At 39.3% G+C, this 21,973-nt stretch overlaps 1 protein-coding gene across 1 annotated transcript in view; it reads right to left on the reverse strand.

The window, feature by feature from the left end:
• adcy2b (adenylate cyclase 2b (brain)) overlaps nt 1-21,973 on the reverse strand; it is a 49,383-nt gene that overhangs the window by 27,029 nt on the left and 381 nt on the right. Inside the window, exons 2-7 of the mRNA XM_072447704.1 lie at nt 14,950-15,147; nt 7,861-8,019; nt 6,820-6,969; nt 4,503-4,651; nt 2,974-3,085; nt 855-982 (exon numbers count right to left, since the gene is read on the reverse strand). Coding sequence (XP_072303805.1) covers nt 855-982; nt 2,974-3,085; nt 4,503-4,651; nt 6,820-6,969; nt 7,861-8,019; nt 14,950-15,147 — 896 coding nt within the window. The remainder of the gene's footprint in view (nt 1-854; nt 983-2,973; nt 3,086-4,502; nt 4,652-6,819; nt 6,970-7,860; nt 8,020-14,949; nt 15,148-21,973) is intronic.

Genomic DNA, 21,973 nt, shown 5'->3' on the forward strand with positions numbered 1-21,973 from the left:
AAATACTGCACCCTCCGATCCAAAGACACAGGGACACAATATAAAGACATTTTAGAGTCAGACTATAGAAGAAAGCATGTCGGAACCAGGTTTAGCTCTTCATTGTCCAAGTCTGAAGCTGTTTTTGTTAAATAGGTGGTTGTGTAATATTTGATATATATTTGCAGTATATACATCACCCTCAAAGCAACAGAAACAATGTGAGATTGTTTTTTTGGACCTCTAACTCCCCCACACACCTACAAGTGTCTCATGATGGTGAGATTAGAATGATTCGAATTTATAAATCTGATAAATGTGTTTCTAATTCAACCACAAACTGTCCTTTTTAACCTTTCTCAGAAAGTTGGATTCAGAACTGTTTTGTAACTCAAGTGTAACGAGTACAATTTCCCGAAAATGTGCCAAAGCGATTGAAAGAAGTGCAATATTACAGACAAAACATCACCGCAGTTTGATTATGCTGACAGAGAAGACAGAACCTTGTGCGTTGTGTGTTTTGTGTCATGTGCCAATTAATTACAAGAGGTATTACCTTTTACGTTTTGCATTTAGAAAAGTTCTTCATGAAGCAGTGCCGCATGAATGAGGTCAGTGCCTTCTTATGACATTGTGATTAAAGGCTAGAAAAAGCTGACATATTGATCTACAAAGCCTGTGTCCAGAGCAATGCAGGCCTGTTCTCCTAAAGTTTTCTATTGATTTGAGATTAATATTTGCACAATGGCAGCTTATCAAACCAGTTATGTTGTGTTTGCGTTAGACTTCAAACAAAGCCTGGCGTTCTTTCTGCTCAAGCTGTTTGACAGGCGTCTGTTTGTGTTTGTGAGAGGGAGAGAGATCTGGTGTTTTACTTGATGGCCTCACACATATCCAAGCCCATCTTCACGCAGTTCCTGGCATGATGAGGCAGCGACTCGGGCAGACCGGACACGCAGTAGTAACAATCGCCCAGGATCTTGATTCGCATACATTCGTTCTCCTTAAAAGTATCACAAAAAATGAAAGAGAATGAATTGCTACTTTGGCATAAACAACAATTCACATTGGTTTTGTATTTTTACATGATCATAAAAATAGTTCCAGATTGTCAACTTGTACAATTGATGGAAGGGCTGTGCAGTATGGAAAAGAAAATAATGACCTTTATTTTCCTTGTATTGCTCAATCAAGATATTTAATTTCATTGTTATAAGAAACACATTAAACACCCAAATAATCAAATTCCTCCGCAATCTGAATGCAGCTCCTAACCACATGCCTGCTCACAGATTGGTTGTGGACCCCTTTAAGCCAAGCATCAAGCGAATCATTGATGATTTCAAACGATTAGAACTCAATTTGATTAAAATATTATTTATTAGCAGCACAAACCTCTCCAACTTCATCCATTTGATGACAAAAGTCGGGTGTTTTGTGCTGATACATTCATGAAAGGTTTGTAATCATCTAAAAGCTCTTGGAGTGGCCAATATGCATAGAATCTAATCCCCAAGGAGACAATGACAGGGTATACTTTGAACTCGAATTTCTAACCACAGAGTGTCTGGTCGGGAGGCAGAAGCTTAGCCCACAATGCCACTGCTGCATCACGACCACACAAAAAAATCAATCAAATTCAACCACGACTTTGTTGGCAACATTAACAATTTATAGCAGTATACACTATTCTTATACATTAGATCCTCATTTTTATATAATAATACCACAAATACTTCCCCCCTAATCCTAACCCTGGCGCACACAGTCAAATCCATCAGGCAAAAAAATCATCCGCCCACTCCAACAACACATTAGCTGAGGTTCTTCATGTGGGATGTGTAGCAGCTCTCCCTTTGGGCAGGTTTTACATAAGCGCGGCTGAGAGGGCTCGTATGTGGACACCGGTGCCTGCTGGACAAAAACGCAATGAGAGGACCTGGATCAGCTTTGAAGAGCTGAATAGAAGAGGACTCAGAGGAGCGTCAGACAGACCCTGACCAGCCCACACGGAAGAGCTCCGCGAAGGCTGAGACCACTAGTCGCCCCGAGACACAGGAAGCAGTCATTTCAAGGCCACATTTCATCTAACTGACGGCAAGATGTTGTTTTTCTCAGCTCCACTGCTACAATTTTGTGTTGTACATTTAAGTTCAATATTTGAGTGATTAAAACGCAAACTACAATTTCAATTCATTTGGACGGCTGGTTTTTTAATGTTCAGTGTTAATGTTTAATTTCCATACTAAATTTAGCAGCTTGACACATCATCCGCTCGTGAAATGCCTGAAGCTTAAGTAATCATGCACATTTCATTTTCAACTAAAATGTATCATCCCAAATTAGAGCTGAATGAGTGGCTCTTAATATAGTGTAATTACAGCATTATCTGTGCCTAAAAAAGTGTGTGCTAATGCATATCTGATTATAATAAATACAGAAATTGGGTTTATAATGCTATAACGAAACTACAAAAATATAATATTCTACTTGAAGCAGAGGAGGTGACCCTATCTCGCAATAGTTTAATACCCAGAAGTGGACTTTCTCAAGGGAAAACGGCACAGTCCATCAGGGATTATCTCTAACAAACAGATTTTCTCCTTAAAAGCTCACTATGTAACTTCTCTGGTGAGGGGTCTGCCACTTACTGTATATAGTTTTAAACATATCTATCTCCATGGAAACAAGCAGGTGACTATAAAATCTTGTCATAGGTCAGATCTGCGGAGAGGTTGCCCCCCTCTCTGTAAAACTATATGTATTTCCGAGCAATAAAAACACCTCCAACTGAATTAATGCCATACTGTGGAACATTTCAGACAACGCAATGACATTTCCATGGATACAGCCAAATGTTGACCTAATCCCGCGCCAGAAAAGTTACAGTGCACCTTTAAATGAACATGAGTAGCTGTAGTAATCTTGCAACGGTCAAAAAAGACATTATTGACACATGTTAAAAGAAATGTGAACAATTCCCTTTGCAGTTACCTTTGCAATCTGGTCAAACTTTCCGAAAAGCTCATTGAGCATATGCACGAGTTCACCTGGAGAGCAGTCACTGGCCAGCCGCGTGAAGCCCACAATATCAGCGTACAATATACTGCAGAGAATGTCAGAATTAGCCAAGTAAATACATTTACAGAGACAATCACACATCTTAACACGGTGGCTTTTCTCTCAGTACACCATCTGTCCTTGGCTTTATTTTGAAGAGATACCCTCTTAACTGTGTGAATTTGTTATTACTGGAGGGATAATTGGCAGATCGACATGTACACACACTGACGGGGTTAGCATACATCCACCTGAGCCCTACTTAAAAAGAGACACAATGTTGTCGCTCCCCGCAAGGATTTTCTGTGCTGGAAAGCAGGTTTTAGAGGACATTCCTCGGAGAATCTCTCATTTTAAGCCAGGATTTGTGTCGTCTGCTGTGTTCTCAATGTTCTCTCATCTCGTGGCATAACGGTGGAAGCGAGGGAGAACTGAGGGAGCACTGTATTTAGCTCTGCATTTGGCAAAGTGACCCCAAAGTATATAGAGAGGATTAACTGGAGTGGGTTTGGCCTTGGATGGAATAATGAGTAGGACTTTTGAAGAGAGGAGAAAAAAGTACTCATTCGATACCCTAAAATGCTCACAATATTTGAAAGCTACATGGAATAAAACAAAAATATATAGTTTTACTAAGGATGCACTAAAATGACTATCACTGCCTCAGATTTAGCAACAGTTATTGTGGTTAGTATACTCACTATTAAAGTGCCCATGACAGGGTTTAACCATTTTCTAATTGTGACTTTATTTGGTGTATTTATACCTGTTGTACATATGAATCATAGTTTTACACCAATCGAATACATGTTTGTGGAGAAAAGTTGAAAAATCTGTAGAAAAATGACAGGAAGTGACATCACACCAAGTTCACTCATACCATCCAAAGTTCATGCATAATTTATACAAAGAAACAACCTCAAAAAGGTGCACTCATATATTTTTATTTGTCAAATTAAAAAAGAAGTGACATTCGATGACTTTTTGCCCAGTGGTTGCTGGGTACTTTCCTAGTGTGATGTCGTCAATTACAAACAGGAAGTGGAATTATAAAGATTAAAAATGTGCTATCCTGGGATAACATTTTTACAATTTTTAAGCAAAATTCAAAATATGTATTTATCGTGATGTCCGACCTGTCAAAGGCACTTTAACATATTGTGGTTTCAGACACTATAAACTAAACTACAAGAATCACATTCATATAATTTTGCATTTATATCAGCAATTTTAACAACTGAGATTGTGGTTTTTATTGCGATTGATTTAGCTTTGTAAGGCTGTCTCTTCTTTTTGGTCCTCACCATAGTTAATCCCTGCGTGACAGAAAAGCAACAAAAGAAGGCCTTGGATGGAAATGATAAAAATGAGATTTGATGTTGGACAATAAAAGTCTTTCAGATGAGAATTGTCACAAATAAACGTTTCATTGAAGGAGCAGACCAGGGCAGCGGAAACCTCACCTGACATTGGTGTGTCTCTGCACGTACAGGTTGTGAAAGTTGTTGGTGCTCTCCGCTCGACCAAAGTTGGGCCCTTGCAGTCGCTGGATGATCTCGGCTTTCATCACCCGGGCGATGTGCGACGGCAGCAGGGACAAGAGCAGGCGTTCCTGGAGACGCAGAGAAAGCAGAGCAGACGTGAAACAGCCATTCTGACGCACAACCAGCGTTCAGATGTCTACTATATTATATTCCACAATCGTTTAAAGTGTTTTCTATTGATTATCCTCGTAAATATCCTTGACCATACCTTCTTTTAATGCACACAGGTATCTGCACTTCATTGTTTATTAAGAGTAGAGCAGAACAATTTGGGAAATATATCCAATTCCGATTCGTCTGACAAAAAATGCGATCGCGATTCCATTTGCGATTTGTGTTTTTAAAAATGTATTTCAGACCATGTTTGTAAAGATCTAAACTACAGGAGAAGCAGTTTTTTATGCAGAATAAGACAGAATATTTTTATGTTGCAACCTGTTTTGTCCATTCAAATTGTGATTTCGATTAATTGCGATTCATCTCGGAGTCCTTATTATTATTTTATTATTATTATTATTATTATTAAAAGCTACCTTGACATTACAGTGCATTTTTCCACAGTGAGATTAATTATGTTCTACTTCATCTTAACTAACAAAACGGTGCAAAAGGGCAAAGTATTTTTTTAAATTAACACTGTGATGATTTACTGAATAGTACATGACGTGTAATAATTGACCTGAAGAGATTTTCAAAATTACTTTAATAATGGCTCATTTGGACTAATATTTCAGCAGAAGCACATGGAAAAAAAAACGACTGTTAAAGAAGAAAAATGGCTTCTGTGAGTGAGTTTCACAAACGAGAAAACTTTTACTTTAATTATCACTTTGGAGAAAATGTGGACTATGTGAGATGTAAGATTGTATGCAATTATTTCAGTCCATATTGTACATGCTCTACTTACTTTTTCATTCTGTCTTAAAAAAAAAAAAAAAAAAAAAGCTAAAAGCACACTCACACAACATTAGAGTCCATTTTTGGGGTGATTTGAGTGATTTCAGTTTTGCATGTGTGGCTTTGCCTGTAGTGTGTGTGTCTTGTAAAAAGGAGTGAAAAGCTGCCTGAGGGGGTGTGAGTCATAAATGCGACTCACAGCAAAGAGGGTCATTACATTTTTCTCTCGCAGGCTCATTTCCCAAAACACAGCAGCAAATTAAGCAGGGAGAGGGTCTAAAAATAGAAACCTGCACAGCCCCAAATCTCATTCAGAAGTACCCCAGTGTGAGCGCGGCACACACGGGCCGATGCTCCAGTAATTTATTGTGTGTTGATTACAGAGTGGGTAAAATTGCATTACCGTGTGTGAGACATGACCAGTATCCAGCTCGCAAACAACACAACAAGAGGCACCAGGTAAATAAAAACGAACAAGTAATTATGTCATTAATTTGTCAGGTATGAGGTGTGGTATGTGCGCCACCAGAGATATTCAAATCAGAATCAGTTTTATTGTCAATGAAAAATTCACACTTGCTTCGGCGTTAGGGTGCAACATAAAACAATGTATGACAATAATGGTAAAAAAGTACTGCAATTTATATACAAAAAGAACAGTGATATAGGTCAAGTATTATTTACATGAATTATTATTATTGATCATCTGAGTGAATGTTTATTTGCTTTTATTCTTTAGTTTATTTCAAAATGTTATGTTGCAATGTTAGCTGCAATCAGTGCTGACACAATCAATTATTTCAGTTGTCGAGTAGTCAGCAATTATTTTTTGGATTAGTCAACTAGTCAAACAATAATAAGCCGCTGTCTGTTATAAAAAAGATATTTCCATATGTTTTAGACATATAGGACATATAGTCCAGATAAGGATTACAATGTTCAAAATATGACATTTTAAAACTGGGATTGAAACATGTGCCAGAAAGGTCACGGAAAAGCCACTTTGAAAGATGACCTACATGGTAAAATAGGGCGTAATGAAATGATCAGGAAGGAAACTGGGTCCCACAATCAGACAAGTTGAGTGCCACTAGAGAGAGCATAAACCCACATAAATAACTTAACATCTCGGGCCAAAGAAATCCTTAACTACCCCAGATTAAGTAGACCATCTGTGGATGCCTGCTTTGAGTGTCAGATCCCTGGTTGCATGAGTGGCTAATGTCAGGGCAGAGCTCAGAATGTCACGCCAAATGTCACTGCGTAATGCCTCTGTACTCACGGCTTTTAACTTGATAAAATAATGCTTGTCAAAATAATAAAACGAATATACACAAACCTGTTGATGCTTCTCAAACTCCAGTTTAATGGGGGACTTGATGCAGTTGCACGTGTCCTGGTACGTCTGCTTAAGAGCCAGGTCCATCAGGTGTTTATGGTATGCCCCCACCAAGTTACCACAAGTGAAAATGATGATGTTTGCTGAAATCTGTCAACACACAAAAGTAACAAATCAAGTTTTAAAAGGTTATAAACACTCTATTATTCAGAGCCAAGGTCCAGCGATGTCTATTATTAAAGCTGGGTGCGCACACAATTAAAGAGTGCTCTCTACCTCAAGCACTCAGAAGTGTGGCTCTGCATATTAAGGAGACGGCCTTGGGGTTGAGTCCAAGGGCATTGAACGTCTTCAGTTTATTATTAGAGTGCTTTTCCACATTAGACGCTGAGTTTTGGAGAAATAAAGGGAAAGGTAATTGTTTCTATTTTGTTTGTACAAATTAAATGGGAATTCAGTGGTGGAATGGTAAAACAGCAAACATATATTGATGTATCTGATGCACAAATACACTTTATCTGTCTTTTTGTAGCCCCAATGTTGGAACAATACGTTACTGTCATCAAATGTAAGACCAAAATGCCTGTATATTAGATGTTTTTATTCTGCTGTGAATATAATGTACACTGCGCCCCAACCTCTGCTGGAACTGGAGTCTACAAATGATGTGCATTATTTTCATATCGAAAGTACCAAATAAGCTTTGATGGGAGTACATCATAAATCCGCTTTATTCCACTCAGGAGACATTACAAAAGTGCAGAGTCACCATGATACAAGATAGGCTCTGCACTTTACTACATGGACCATATTAAAATGTTCCCTCATCATTTTAAATGGGCCATGCAACATCCTAGCCAATTTCCTTTACAAAACTAACCCTTTGCAGTGCAGTTACTCCTAAATGAAGTGCTCATTTAGTGCATCCGACCTTATAATAGAAATCTTGACGGAGAGTGATGTCGGCCACAGTACATCTGGAAATCTCAACTGCCTATCGGACCCTTTGTGTTCATTAGTTTGAGCAGGTATCAGCCTCACCTGCCAGACTAAATGTTCCAGCTCGGTGATGCTGGCCAGGCAGAAGCTGAGCGTAACGGTGTGAGAGAGGCAGGTGACGGCACTGGCGATGATGGCCCCTCTCATGGAGAAAGGCAGCATGGTGTAAACGACAAAAACAATGAAGAGAAAGAAGGACACCTGGAAAGAGGAAAAATGTGTGAGAAATAATGAGGATTGTCTGATAAAGTATAGTCCGTATAGAAGCGAAAACCAACAATGTCAATTATTAGTTAGTACTGTATTGGTTGTACTGGAACGGTACAAAAACGTTATTGAGCTTATAGAAGTTATGAACAGCCTTTTCATTTAAAAAATAAATGCAACCTCAATATTCTAATTGAGTGGCAAATGTATGAGCAGCAAAACTGATAAAATGTGTATCTTTTTCTATTTATGAAATTTCCCCATGTGGGACAATAAAGGATTATCTTATCTTTTTTTATTTCTTAATAAAAAAAAACCCTTAATAAACAGTGGTACATTTATTGTAAATGTAGGCGCTATTTAGTTTGAAGTAGCATATATACCTGGAAAGCTTGTGACTAATAATAATGAATAATACACCTGTCAATTTGAAGCAGACAGACACTTAGATTCTGTCCATTTGAAACAAACCGCTAATAGAAAATGACATGTTGCAGGGATGAAAAACACAATTAGTTGTCATACTTTATGTGAATCTTTAAGGTTCAAAACTGCAGAATAAGACAGCAAAAGCAGCAGGCAATCTCACAACACATACCGGTAATCAACAGTTGAAATGAAGTGTTGAAAACAGAAAACTAAAATGGGAGAAAATGGGAGTCAATAGGAGCCAGACATTTTGGAGCCTCCCTCACTTCCGAGTAACCTCAGCCATTAATATTGATTTCCTTGTCCATTATTTGTACAGGGTAAATGCATTTCTATCATTGTATTTTTTACAATTGGAGGCAAAGTAGTGAGTGAGCAAACCTCCCTCAGCACGTTTTGTACAGATGTTTGGGCTCCTGAGCTAATAAAGGGATGTAAGCGGAATCTGTAAAACAGGATTTGATAAGAATAACATTTCTAGAGCTACTCCCTGGAAATTCTATCAAAGGCCGGCTCTGTGACCTTACAGCTGTCAGTGCACATAGTTGTGTGCTGTGTCTTGTCTAGTTCATTGATACCTTGTGCCTTAGCCTCCTGTTTAGTCCCTTTCCACTTCCTGTGCTGTCGGTTCGGCCCTTCCTGTTATGGTGTGGGTGCCAGTGACCAGTGTCAGAACGAAGACACGAGATGAACTTTGACCCTTCGGCCTGTCCGATGTTTCAGGTCTTTCAGAGCATAGCATTGAAAACAGAAATCAGCTGTTTTTTCTTTCTTGTTTTCTAAGAATGACCCAGCAAGTTTGATTAAAATTGGTGCTGATGGGCACACTTGTGGAGATTGAAAAAAATATGTAAAAATTAAAGCATAGTTTTATGATTGTGCTTGTACTTTAATCAGGCATAAATTACTTGGAATATAAAAGGATGATGTAAGACTCACTCTCACATGTTACAATATGCGATATCAAATGTATTCTGCAATGGTAAAAATATGTGGCAAGAACTGAATTTGAACAGTCAAGTTTCCTTCAACACTGTATTTAACTAAAGGAATAGTTTTGGCTGAAGTTTAAAGGTGCATTATGTACGTTTTCTGGTGGAAAACACCAGAAAACAAAGAGGTTAGTTTGATAGTAAACAAAGAGGGTTAGTGTCTAGTGAAACCAAAGCCACCCTTCATCAGGAGGTCTATTCAGAGTAGGATAAATATCTGAGTTCCCGGTCTTGATTCGCAGATTGAGAATGACCCTCAGATGAGTGTCGAAACGTTTTGTTTTTCCTAAAAAACAGAGTCCAGATGACTACAACTACACTCCTGGACGAATGAGGGATTACACTGACATTCTTCTGGTGGAAGATTTGTCACCTGCTCGATATGTTATTGCTCTGTCCTGTCTTTCCAACGTAGTGGAAATTTGTCTTTAGTTTATCGATCACATGACACAAATAATCAGTCCTTCAAACTTTACAATCAATGAATAAGTAAAGGAAATGTGCTGCACATGAACACTTCAATTACAGGTGTTTTTATTTGCATGAAGTACTTGGTTTGAAGGAGATTGTTTTATGCCATTCTGTGAAACATTTCATGACAGTTTTGAACACTTTACTTAAAGCACCCTGCACTTGATTGGTTCCCTGTAAATAACAATATGTTTTATTTACATGTTAATTATGCACTGTTTTAAAACATCACTATGACCTGGAAAACATATGCAGTGCCCCTTTAAGGATACTAACAGATGAAGAAAAATGCAATTAGCAGCTTTAACTAAATGTTCTACGGTACTTAATTGACAGCTGTTTGTGTACGGATCTGGTACTAACAAAGAGTCAAGGATGACATAACTCTCCTGCACCTGTTCTAGATGAGGAAAACATACTGTGCAAAAGATGTTAGCTTTCTGTTGCTACGGAAACCAACTCTTAAGAAATACTCTAAAGAAGACATGTTGTCACACTATTATTTGTATGTCCGCCACCACCGCTGCTCTCTTATGCTGATACCTACACATGTTTGTTTTTATTATCGTCACCTGCTTTTGACATCACCATTCAGCGGGCCCTGCCATGCTCTGTCTCCGCACCACTCCAACCTTAACCTTTGAACATTGTCAAACACTGCTGTCATTGGCTTCTCGATTGCATACTTTCTTGCCAGCTCCATGTAGAAGTGTGAAGCTGTGACACACCTGTAAGGCTGACTAAACAGGGTAGGCTCTGCGCTGCTATTTTAGAAGCCTAATGTTTAGTAGATGCTGATGCTGACTTTTCATTTCGGCCAAAACGCCTGGCGCAGCAGCTGGTAGCCCTAAGAGATGTGGCAGCTACAGTGTAATTCACTCCAAATGGTGGTGTAAGCGCTGAGCTGCACAGTAATTGTTAATTTTTATCCAATTAACCGTTATTAAAGGTGTAGTACAAAGTAGATGCCCAAGTAATTACTCAAGTGAGAGTAAATAACAGAATTGGGGAATCTACTAGTAAGTAAGACGAAACATATTCTTTTAAATTTGAAGTTAATGTAATTTGAAGGACAAAACGTTAAATAATGCATGGAAAGTGGTGTTTTCAAAGGACAGACAAATTACAAATATAATTTCCATTAAGATTGAGTCCCCTCAAGTACTAAATAAGGTATCCAAAATCCCCTGTGTAAATTATTATGATAACACATACATGATAAAGACATTTAAACCTGGTGATATAGCAATATCAGAAAAAAGGTTTCTTGCCATTGTCAGTGAACCAAACTCACAAACTACGTACTTGCTTCAGTGGTAAGTTGCAACATACTACTACTACTACTACTACTACTACTACTACTACTACTACTACTACTACTACTACTGCTACTACTACTACTACTACTACTGCTACTGCTACTGCTACTGCTACTGCTACTGCTACTGCTACTGCTACTACTACTACTACTACTACTACTACTACTACTACTACTACTACTACTACTACTACTACTACTACTACTACTATAAAAATACAGTGTATACACACCATTTACAGATGGAAAGAGATAGTGGAAAAAGTCCAACGGCAGAAGGAAAGAAACTTTTCTTCTGGTGGGAGGTTCTGGTCCGGATGGACCGTAGCCTCCTGCCTGAGGGGAGTGGCTCAAATAGTCCATGTCCAGGGTGAGAAGGGTCAGCAGTGATCCGACCTGCTCGTCCCAGAGTCCTGGAGACGAACAGGTCCTGCAGAGATGGAGGTCTGCAGCTGATCACCTTCTCAGCTTAGCGCACAATGCGCTGTAGTCTCTGTTTCTCCCTGGCTGTGGCTCCAGCGTACCACACGGTGATGGAGGAGGTGATGATGGACTCGATGATGGCTGTGTAGAACTGCACCATCATCTCCGCTGGCAGCTTGGCTTTCCTCAGTTGCTGCAGGAAGTACATCCTCTGCTGGGCCTTCCCAGTGAGGGAGCTGATGGTGAGCTCCCATTTGAGGTCCTGGGTGATGGTGGTGCAGAGAAATCGGAAGGAGTCTACGGTGGTGATGGGGGCGAGGGGAACTGGGGCTTTGACTTTCGTGAAGTCCACAATCATCTCCACTATCGTCTAGACGTTGAGCTCCAGGTTGTTACCACTGCAGCAGGACACCAGCCGGTCCACCTCCCTCTTGTAGGCATCATCTCTGTCCGAGCCCAATAAGGGTGGTGTCGTCCGCAATCTTAATTCGTTCTATTTCTTTTTTAATTGTGGCAGGAGATGCAGCACTTTGTGTACAGGAAGAAGAGCAGAGGAAGAGGAGGTATTGAATTTTGAATACAAGGAGACTAGCTGGTCATCAGCAGTGTGGGGGGGATCTGGGCTTGTAATTTATCTGTAACTGGCCCCTGTACGCTGCCTCCTTCTGCTGCCTTAACTGCCTCAGTTTTGGTGTGAACCCGGGTTTGTCATTATTGACTTACTTTAGTGTGTGTATTTGTCCTGACAGAATCAAACGTATTAGTCTCAAACAAAGTGCATGCCAGGTCATCTGTCACACCGCCATCTTGGATCTTTGATGTGTACATTTAACAGATTAATACAGTATGTCCCAAATAGGTGCAATTTTGGCCTTTGTTACACATAAAATGTCATGGTTATATTTAAAAACTTATGTACTTAAGTTTATACCTCTATTTTTTTTAACTTTTCTATTCACATGGAGTGTCTTGCCTTAAAGGAGCATGTCACTTTTTTGGTGGAAGGTCCATCACCTGCTTGTATTTAGATATTATTGCATTGTTGGCATGAAACGTATATCTCCATGGAGAAAAGCAGCTGATACCACCAGGCCAAGTGACAGGTCAAATCTGTGGAGGGGCGAGCCTGTTAACACTAAGAATTCATGTTTTTCAAGGTCTTTCTAACAATAAAATCACCTAAATAAATAATTAAAATTGGTATGCTTGAAAGGTATTTTGATGCCATACTGTATAATAAGTCGGTGTAATCCCTCATTCATCCAGGAGTGTTCCATTGTAGAAAAATCTTCAGTTGTAGTCTAGTCAGTGTAGTTTTAGAAAAACCATAGGTTTCGACTCTCATCCAAGAGTCATTCCCAATCTGCGGATCTAGTTTGAGAACTCGGATATTTACCCTATTCTGAGTAAGCCTGTTTGCTTCCAATTTTGCTTGTGATACATTTCCTTTGTTACCCTGACAGCATTGTAATGGGCCATATTGTTAGCTGACTGAGTACCTGATTAGCATCTGAATGGCCAAGGCTGATGCACATGGCTTCAAAATATTGCTGTATATTCTGGGTAAATTGAACCTTAAACCTACATTTTTCTTTAAAGAGGGATTTTCTCTCTTTATTTCTTCTTTTAAAAAAAGACCCCAACAATGGCCTCCTTAACCTCTATTTCAGATAATCTATTTTCCTGCTTGGAATCTTCCCCTCACTGTCTTCTAAACTAAACAACCAATACACAAGAGGCTTTATCAACACAAAGGCATGCAAATTCAGCATTACAGTGCATTGTGCATTTTCATCTTAAAGCCACAAACCACTCCTTTGAAGACAGTGAGGTGAAGATCCACTAGATCCGCAAATTAGGAATGACTCTTGGATGAGAGTCGAAACGTTTTGTTTTCTCTGTAACAGTGCCCAGATTACTACATCTGAATCTTTTTCAACATAATGTGTAGCATTTCATAAAAACAATAATCCCTGTAGACAATTATCCTAATGAGATGTAAATAATTAAGCGTAGTAGGCCTTTTGTGTAGCTATGATTTATACAGTCTTGTTTATAGTGTGTGTGGTGGTTACATGTTTGGGTCATGCGGGGTTAAAAGTGAGTGACCGCGGAGCGAGAGAGCGGACAAGCGTCTCTCTTGGTTCAATTATGTGTCTCTTCCTCCCTCTTTTCCAGGCCTATAGTGTTATCAGCTCAGTGGGCTCCACCAGACATGCTGTTCTCGCAGTAATCATAATCAAGTCCTACCCACAGAGAGCGGGCTAAAATTTCAACTGTTTGTCTGCTTTGCTTCTAGTTTAGTTATTGCTCCTCCTCTCCCCAACTTATTTTCTATCTCTTTTTCCCCATAAAAGCTTGGCACAACCAGACAGACACATAGATGGGAAGGATGATTAATAGCGTAGAGTGATTTAGTGCTTGCATGTAGCTGTTAAAAATAGCCCATTCAATTGACTAGGGGAGGGCAAAATGCATGAAAGGATAGAGGATGAAATTGGGCATGTGTTTAGGGAGGCAGGTGGGTGTGCTGGGGATTGAGAAATTGATTTTGATAAATAGGGGGAGACAGGGTGCTAGTGTGAGAAAATGGGATTCTCAAGACAAAGAGAGAAAGGAGTCTGGCGCTGAAAACAAATGTGTCTGTCGGCTGATGGGCTCTACTCCAGCGCCCATTGGGTCTAATAAGTCACAAATTAATTCAACACTGTGAGAGGCATGCACACTTTAACACAAATCTAACATTAGTAAGAGGATTCTGAAAGTAGTTATATGTATTGTAATATTCCGGAGAGTCTAACAGAATTGTAGACACGCTAAATACAAAAGTGCTTAAAAACTGTTATTTCTTCATGTTCACTGAAATGTAGCAAAGGATCATGGTCTATGTAGTTCCGTATGTTTTATTAAGCTACTGCTGAGCTTATAATTCGATATATTGTGACTTATTGTGAGACTTTTGTCGATACAATATGACAATATTTTGGTTGTTGTTACATCCCAAGGTGCAATTGCCATTTAAAAAGAAAATTACTGCTTTTATCGCAAAAACAGAACAAACTTAATAAGTCAGTCACTCAACAAGTTACATGCTATAAATAGGTGTTATTTTATCATAGTGGAAGTCTAGTAACTTCTTCTTACTAATTCTGGAAAACTGTATAGGTCTGTTTTCTTTGAATGTACTGTTATAGAGGAAGGATGTTACTCAATATAACCAATGTGGAAGATTCAGTCGTCAATGACCACAGCAAAGGACAAAAGCACGCTCAAATACAAAGAGTCATTCACCTGGTCCCACGGGCTAAGAATCCCTCCCGAGAACATGAAGAGATACCCCATGGCGACCAGACAGGCCCATATTAGGAGGGAGAAGAGGCGGAGCATTCGCTTGAAGACGGACTCGATGCAGACTAGGATGAAGATGGACAGGAAGAGGAAGAGCGCGGCCGGCACCGTGATCAGGAACGCCAGGTGATCCTCTGTGTTCTGCAAAAACACCAAATATATCAAATCACACATGGTTATGACTGGGACAATATAATCAGCATCCGATTTCTGAGAATAATAACATGTTTTAATGTCAGCTATGTGTAAAAAAGGAGTGTGCAAAGCCTTAATACAATAACTAAACAGCAATATTCAAACAGATGTATTTATAAGAAAAGTGACATAAACGCATGCAAAGTCTGAACAGGATGAAGCATGTTACAACACTACACTTGTACAGTGGACATTTAGCCACAAAGGGTCAGAGGTACAACATGACAACACAATCGGCTGAACAGACGGCTCACGGATTGGCCGACAGACAGTCTGAGCCCAGAGAATGTGCTACAGCATCACTTCTGGACTCGCAACCACGCCAGTCAGCAAAGCCACAAACTGTCAACATTTAGCTCACTCACACACTTCACTCCACCTCCCGTTTACATCAGAAAGTGTAGTTTTCACTTTCGGCATTAGGGCCAGGAATCACAGAAACCCTCAGGATTCAATGTAACACAGGTACATGACTCGCAATGCGCAATATGACCATACTGCAATAATCAATAAAGTGTACAGAAAGACCTCCAGCACATCACTACAAACACAGAAATACTTCAAATACATCACTGCAAACACACTGAAACAAATAGGAGTCACAAAAGGTTTTCTTCAACAAACAATGCGATGAAATTAAAACAATATTCACGCGGAAGTCTCCATTGTCAATAACATAAAATTACATCAAATTAAGACCTGAGAAATATTGTATACTGTGATATTTTGTTACAGTCTTAGATGACATCACTTGGTTTTGCAACTTTCACTCAGAGCTTTTAGTCTTATGCTGAAAATCCTTACAATTACAAAGATGAATGAAAGATGAATATGTCAGAAGTGGCTCAAAATAAATGCTGTAACACTGAACATTCAAATTAATCAGTCTTGCCATAAATCTTCCCTTCCTGCTCTTCTATCTCAATCGCTCCCATTATAAAATTCTGACCCTTCCTTGAACTCGGAAGTGTGTGTCTGTGTGCGTTCTATGGTCTGCTGCGGCTGATTATGGCAGCTAATGCTACGTTAATAATCCCATGACATTGTAATCAGTGTTAACGCCATGCACATGCTTTTTGAGAGTGAATAAATAAATTGCCTCGGGTACTTGTGACATATGTAAAGGAAAATTATTGTCATCTGCTCTTCAAAATGGCTTTTACCGAGCGGCTCCTTCACCCACACGTTCCAATTTCAGCCTGATCCAAAATCACTGAAAAAAATATGACGACCGTGAAGGTAAAATGATCCATTCACTTATCAATAATATGCCAATTCTGTAAAATGACTACCAATGTGGGCCTGGAGAACATAGTTAACAGTGTAAGTCACATTAGCGTTCACAGTCACGTTTGTCATAGTAAATATAATGAAAAAGAAAGGAAAATAAATCAATAACAAAACAAATATATAGATACATTAATAAAACATAGAGACATATATATCCGTATAACAATAAAAACAAAACAAACATATCAGAACCAAACAAAAATAGACATTAAAACAGCAGGGGAGGATTCATTGTCAGGTTGAGAGGCCTGTCATGATCATTTCTCAACTCAACCTACAATAGTGTCACAAAGTACTTTCAATATTATCGTTTATCGAGATATTTTGAGGTGCGATATATTGCTGCAGTAATTGTGTTATCGTGCCAGGTCTACAGGTTTAAGATACAGTATTTCTTGTACAAGTTGTATATTCGAGCAGTCTTTTCATTTGCCAGGCATTTTATTCTGTGAAAGTCTCTGTTGTTTTTATAGTGACATCCATTAGGTTTATTTTGTGCCCATTTGGTTTTGTGAATGGGAAATCTGGTCAGAATTACGAGGTTTGTGTCAGAACATAATTTACTTAAATGCGAGCAGATTTGATAGAAAATAATATGTCACAATTACACAGATTTGAACACAACTATTTGCACATAACAAATGCGGGAGATCGTTTTATCTCTATTACAGGAGTGGCCCAGGGTAGAAAATGATAATGTGAGTCAGGATTTGGTGAAGGAATCCCAAGAGACAGGGCCGCTGACGTCATGCCCACAGTACAGTCAGCTCCAGTCCTTTTGAATCCCAATGAGGAAGAAACTGCATATTCTTAAAAAGACCAAAGCAAGCTGCGGCCAGGAAGGGATTTTTAAAATAAAGTAGACAATACGTGACGGCACAAAAACACAAACAAAGGAACAGCTGCAGACAAATTGAGGAGAACATTGAGGAGAAAATAAAATAGCACCAAATGTATTAAATGTACTTGTTACAGCCTAGTCCGTCTTCAGTCTAGTCAGAACACGCCACATTAAATTCAGTCTAAATCAAGGATGAGGAAACTGTGGGGCAAATGGACAATAAGACTCTTGAGGAATTGGCCCACATTATCTTCTTCTGTCTTAACTTTGATTACAGTCATTTTGGTTTGAGACAGACCTAAGAGAAAGGGTCCAAGTCTGAATAAATATGTGGCACCCTCAAACCTCTAATAAATGTACATTTTCATGATTCACTGTATTGACATAAATATATGACCCACAATGAAAAAAGTTTGGACACCCCTGGTCTAACTAGTTTTGACCCAGAATTAGTTTAAAACATAAGGCCCGTTATAAATAGGCTTCAATCCAGCTATTGCATGTGGTTTGGAACTTGTTGTTGTTGTTGTTGTTGTGTACAGCTTATGCTAAAATAAATGCAGTTTCACTTAGATTTTGTATTTATTCACCAATGAATAAACATTTGGCTCCCTGATAGTTGTGCCCTTAGTGAACATATTGTCTAAAATACAAATACACCATGCACAAAATGGTGGAGTAAATATTTGCAGAAAAGTTACAGTTTGAACTAAAATCACAGCTCTACATTTTTCAATCTGCAGGCAATGTGATCCATTTAAAACCCCATCTAAAACCCCTTTGAACTCATTTGAAGTCATTTTCTCAGCCATGGCTTTGAGGGAAGCAGCGATACCACACTGCTATAATGTACGCCATTGTCATCCAGAACAATTATTTCCATTTTTACCCCAGTCTAGTCTATCCAGCAATTACAGGAAAGAGAGTATGGTAGAAGGGGAGGAGGCACAGCCGCCACAAAAAAGCTTGTTATTTTATTAGCGAAACAAAGTACAAAGTACATAGACGTATCCAAATGCAGTCTGTCATTACATATTCAGTTTTAAATATTGAATATTGCACTGAACTGTAATTCTCCACAGCTCCAAATGGAAAATCTTTAATAATGAACACACTCTTCCTCCCTAAGTGCCCCATTTGTTGACAATGGTATCTGTGGTTGAGGAGATCCCACAAAAATACAATTATCATATTTGAGGATATAGCAATAAATCAATCTTAAATTGTCCACAAAATACACTTGGTTAGACTTGTCAAACAGTTCTTTCCACATAAATTTAAGCTCTTAGTTCACCCTTCCATGAGTCTTTAATCAATTAACTCAACATTTCTTCTCGGTGCAAGTCAAAACTATGTAATGAAGCATCAATTTATCACAGCACCTCAGGCAGGAAATGTGCACAACAGGGAAAAAGAAGCCAGTGACCATAACGGCGAAATGAATCGGTTCAGTGCAAAACGCATGCAGACACAGAGTGAGTGGTTGTACAAGTTAGCGGTAGGACTCACAGACTCCACAATCAGTAATCATGGGTTAAGTCAAGTGAATAATCGGGAGGCCACATCAGCCCCAAAGGTGCTTAATCAAACAGAGCTAATGAATTAGAGTAAAATCCCATGACCATTATAGTTTTAAACGTCAATGAATGTGGAATTGTAAAAGTCATCCTGAAACCTAAAGGACCCCAGTCAAATAATGAATAATTGTGTACTTGTACTTGTCTGAGGGCTGATGGGGAGTTCTGCTTCTATGAGCGCGCACACCACCTCCTTAGTGTGCACGGGGCCTCCTCCAATAATCTTACATGTCACGGCTCCTCTTTGGAGCATGGCACGGCAATCCTTGAATAGGTCCTGTGGGTGTCGACGTGCCAGAGCACCCACATGCACGTCTTGGATGAGGTAAATTTGCAGGTTGTGCTTTCCACCCGCGCTGTGTGATACTGATTTAAGGGTGTGTTCACACTTGTACTTGTTCGGTCCCAGTTTAATTCTGATTCACTAAACTGTGAGATTAGAGCGAACATTTTGGACCATTAAAAAAAGGGAGCAAACACCAGAGAAGGGATGCGGAGAATGTGATGTGAGGAAGTCTGACAAACTGCCTTAAATGTGACATGGACCTGTTGGTCAGAGAGAAGGTGGGGAGAGAAGAGAGAAGTGAGGACAGGCAGAGGAAGAGACACCAGGGGGAGAGAGGAGGGTGAGCAGTTCTGTCTGTCACTGTGGGAGGGGAGCGCTGTGGGAGACAATGGAAAAGAGGAACACAGAGAAAACAACTATATCTATGTGTCACTGCATGTCGAGTGATCTGAGCAGCCACTTGAAAAAAACATTATGCCCAGCCCTGTCACGCCAACCCAAAATGTAACTCACGCCGTGCAAATGAATGGATTTACATACATTTTTACCACTTGTTGCATTTACTATGGGACATGGGCTCTGAGATTCCCTGACATTGTTCAGTTATTTACCGATCTTCACACAAAATGACTTTTGAAATTAGCATTTGTGATGAACTCAAAGGTATACGATGTAACTTTTTGATGGAGGATCTATTTCATGCTTGTCTCCATGGAGATGTGATTGCTTTGGCTTGAATATAAGTAGAATGCATGGGAGGGAGTCACGATTCCATGGAAAAAAACGTTAGTAACGAGAAAAATATTGAAACTGAGATCATGTTTATCATTTAAATATTATAACTAAATATTAGATTATGGTGTGAATATTGGTGGCTGTCTCAACTGTCTTAATGATGTCATAATGTTGATCTTTTATTCATTTCAGCTCAGTCATTTACCTTTCTGCTCCTGGTAAGAGCCTGGTGATCCATCATCACAGCACATCCGCATCAATCAAGTGCATATAAAAGGAAACTTAAACAAACAGCCACTGGGAAATAATACTGCCACATGATATTCAGACACATTTAATAAATAATGTTAACATCATGTATAAAGTATAAAATAGTGTATTTCTCTGTCACATATTGAATTATTGATCATGCTTGAACAATGGATCTTATCTTACGTATGTCATTAACCACATGTCTGCTGGTTCCGGCTGTTACATTTCTATGCTCACGTGATTAGAATCAATACCAGAGATTTGTCAATATTGCAGACAAGCTGAGGAAGGAAATGAGGAACTTCTCTGTTCAAGCAAGCCCAAATACGGATACGAATACATTTAGACAGAGCTGAGGCACGCACCTTGGGCTATGTCAAAAGAACAGTGCATTCACTCGGTTCAGCACTGATCTGGAGAGAAAGATAAAAGTGGGCAGTCATTTTTGGAGCATTAGTGCTCCTTTGGTTGGGTCTCTGTCAGCTCTCTGATAAAGCCTGACCACTTAAAACAACATCCTCTCCTCTCCAAACTGCCGGCTTCAGCTCTATACCTCACCCTATTTATTCCTGCCATTCTTCTTCATTCAGAGCGAATAAATACACCAGCTCCACCGAGCAAGGCTCCATGGCCTCAGGCAAGCCTGTCACACATTAAGCAGGAGTGAATTGGGAAGAAAATGTATGTCTTCTATTGACATAACAGATGAAGAATGTGAAATTAGTAGGTGTCATTGTTATGTGACCTGTGTAGACTGACGTCTAATGCCTTACAAAAGGAGAAGCGCCAGGAGGATGAAGCTGAGTGCCAGTTAAATCTATTGATTGGTCTCAAATAGAAGTAAGACATTGATTCTGGTTGAAGTTCTCCAGGTGACAACAACAACGTTATAGACCTCTAAAAAGAGTAAGACGACCTCGGGGATAGTCAGGTTCAACATCAGGCTCATATGCTTGTACTTGGACATACAGTACATGTACAGCAAAACACTCTGCACACAGCAAAAATTGCCAGAGTTATGAGTGGTATTGCTATTTTATCTAACACAAACGCAGCAATTTAGAACAATAGCTTGTGTTTATTGTTAAGTGTTTGTGGCCAAAACAACACTTTTGACTTGACAAAAGCACCAACGCCCACACAGCTCCGAACTCAACTTTCATCTCGCTCTTGATACACTCTGCGAGCCCAGGGCAGCAATCTAAAGTGGCGCTTCACAGCCTCTCGTGTTGTCACATCATCACCATACACAAACCACACTGGCCTGCCTCACTCATTCAGTCTCCTGGAATCAAAAGCGAAGGGCTCTTATTGTCATACTTCACCATGGTGTTCAGCTGTTGACGGTAAATACAGGACTCAGCCATCATTTCATAAATGTTATCACAGCGAACCGCACACTGCTGTCTTTATCCTCTCTACAATACCCATTAAGAGCCGCATAAAAAATGAAAGGATGCAATTGATAAGAAAGTAGCTACACTAGTAAATAAAAACGAAATATTGAGCGACTTTTTATAGCTTTTCTAACTTTTCACATTAGCATAGAGGAGCAACAAATACTATCTTATATTTGAATTGTTTCTGTTTCCTAAAGTGGTTAGAAACGTATACTATAGTGACATTTTTAAAGTTTAATAAACATTGGACTTACAAATCAATGCAAGCAGCAGCAGTAGTACAGAAAAAAGCATTTTTAGTTTGTTTTTTAATGTCTGTAATAATGATTTTGTAGGCAGGCTTAATAGACACCGTCCTACTGCTATTCCTCCATCTACAGTGATAAACCAT

Source organism: Eucyclogobius newberryi, unplaced genomic scaffold (assembly GCF_026437365.1).
Source record: "Eucyclogobius newberryi isolate DKJ021-1_F unplaced genomic scaffold, fEucNew1.0.hap1 SCAF_16, whole genome shotgun sequence".
In the NCBI taxonomy this organism is placed as follows: Eukaryota; Metazoa; Chordata; class Actinopteri; order Gobiiformes; family Gobiidae; genus Eucyclogobius; species Eucyclogobius newberryi.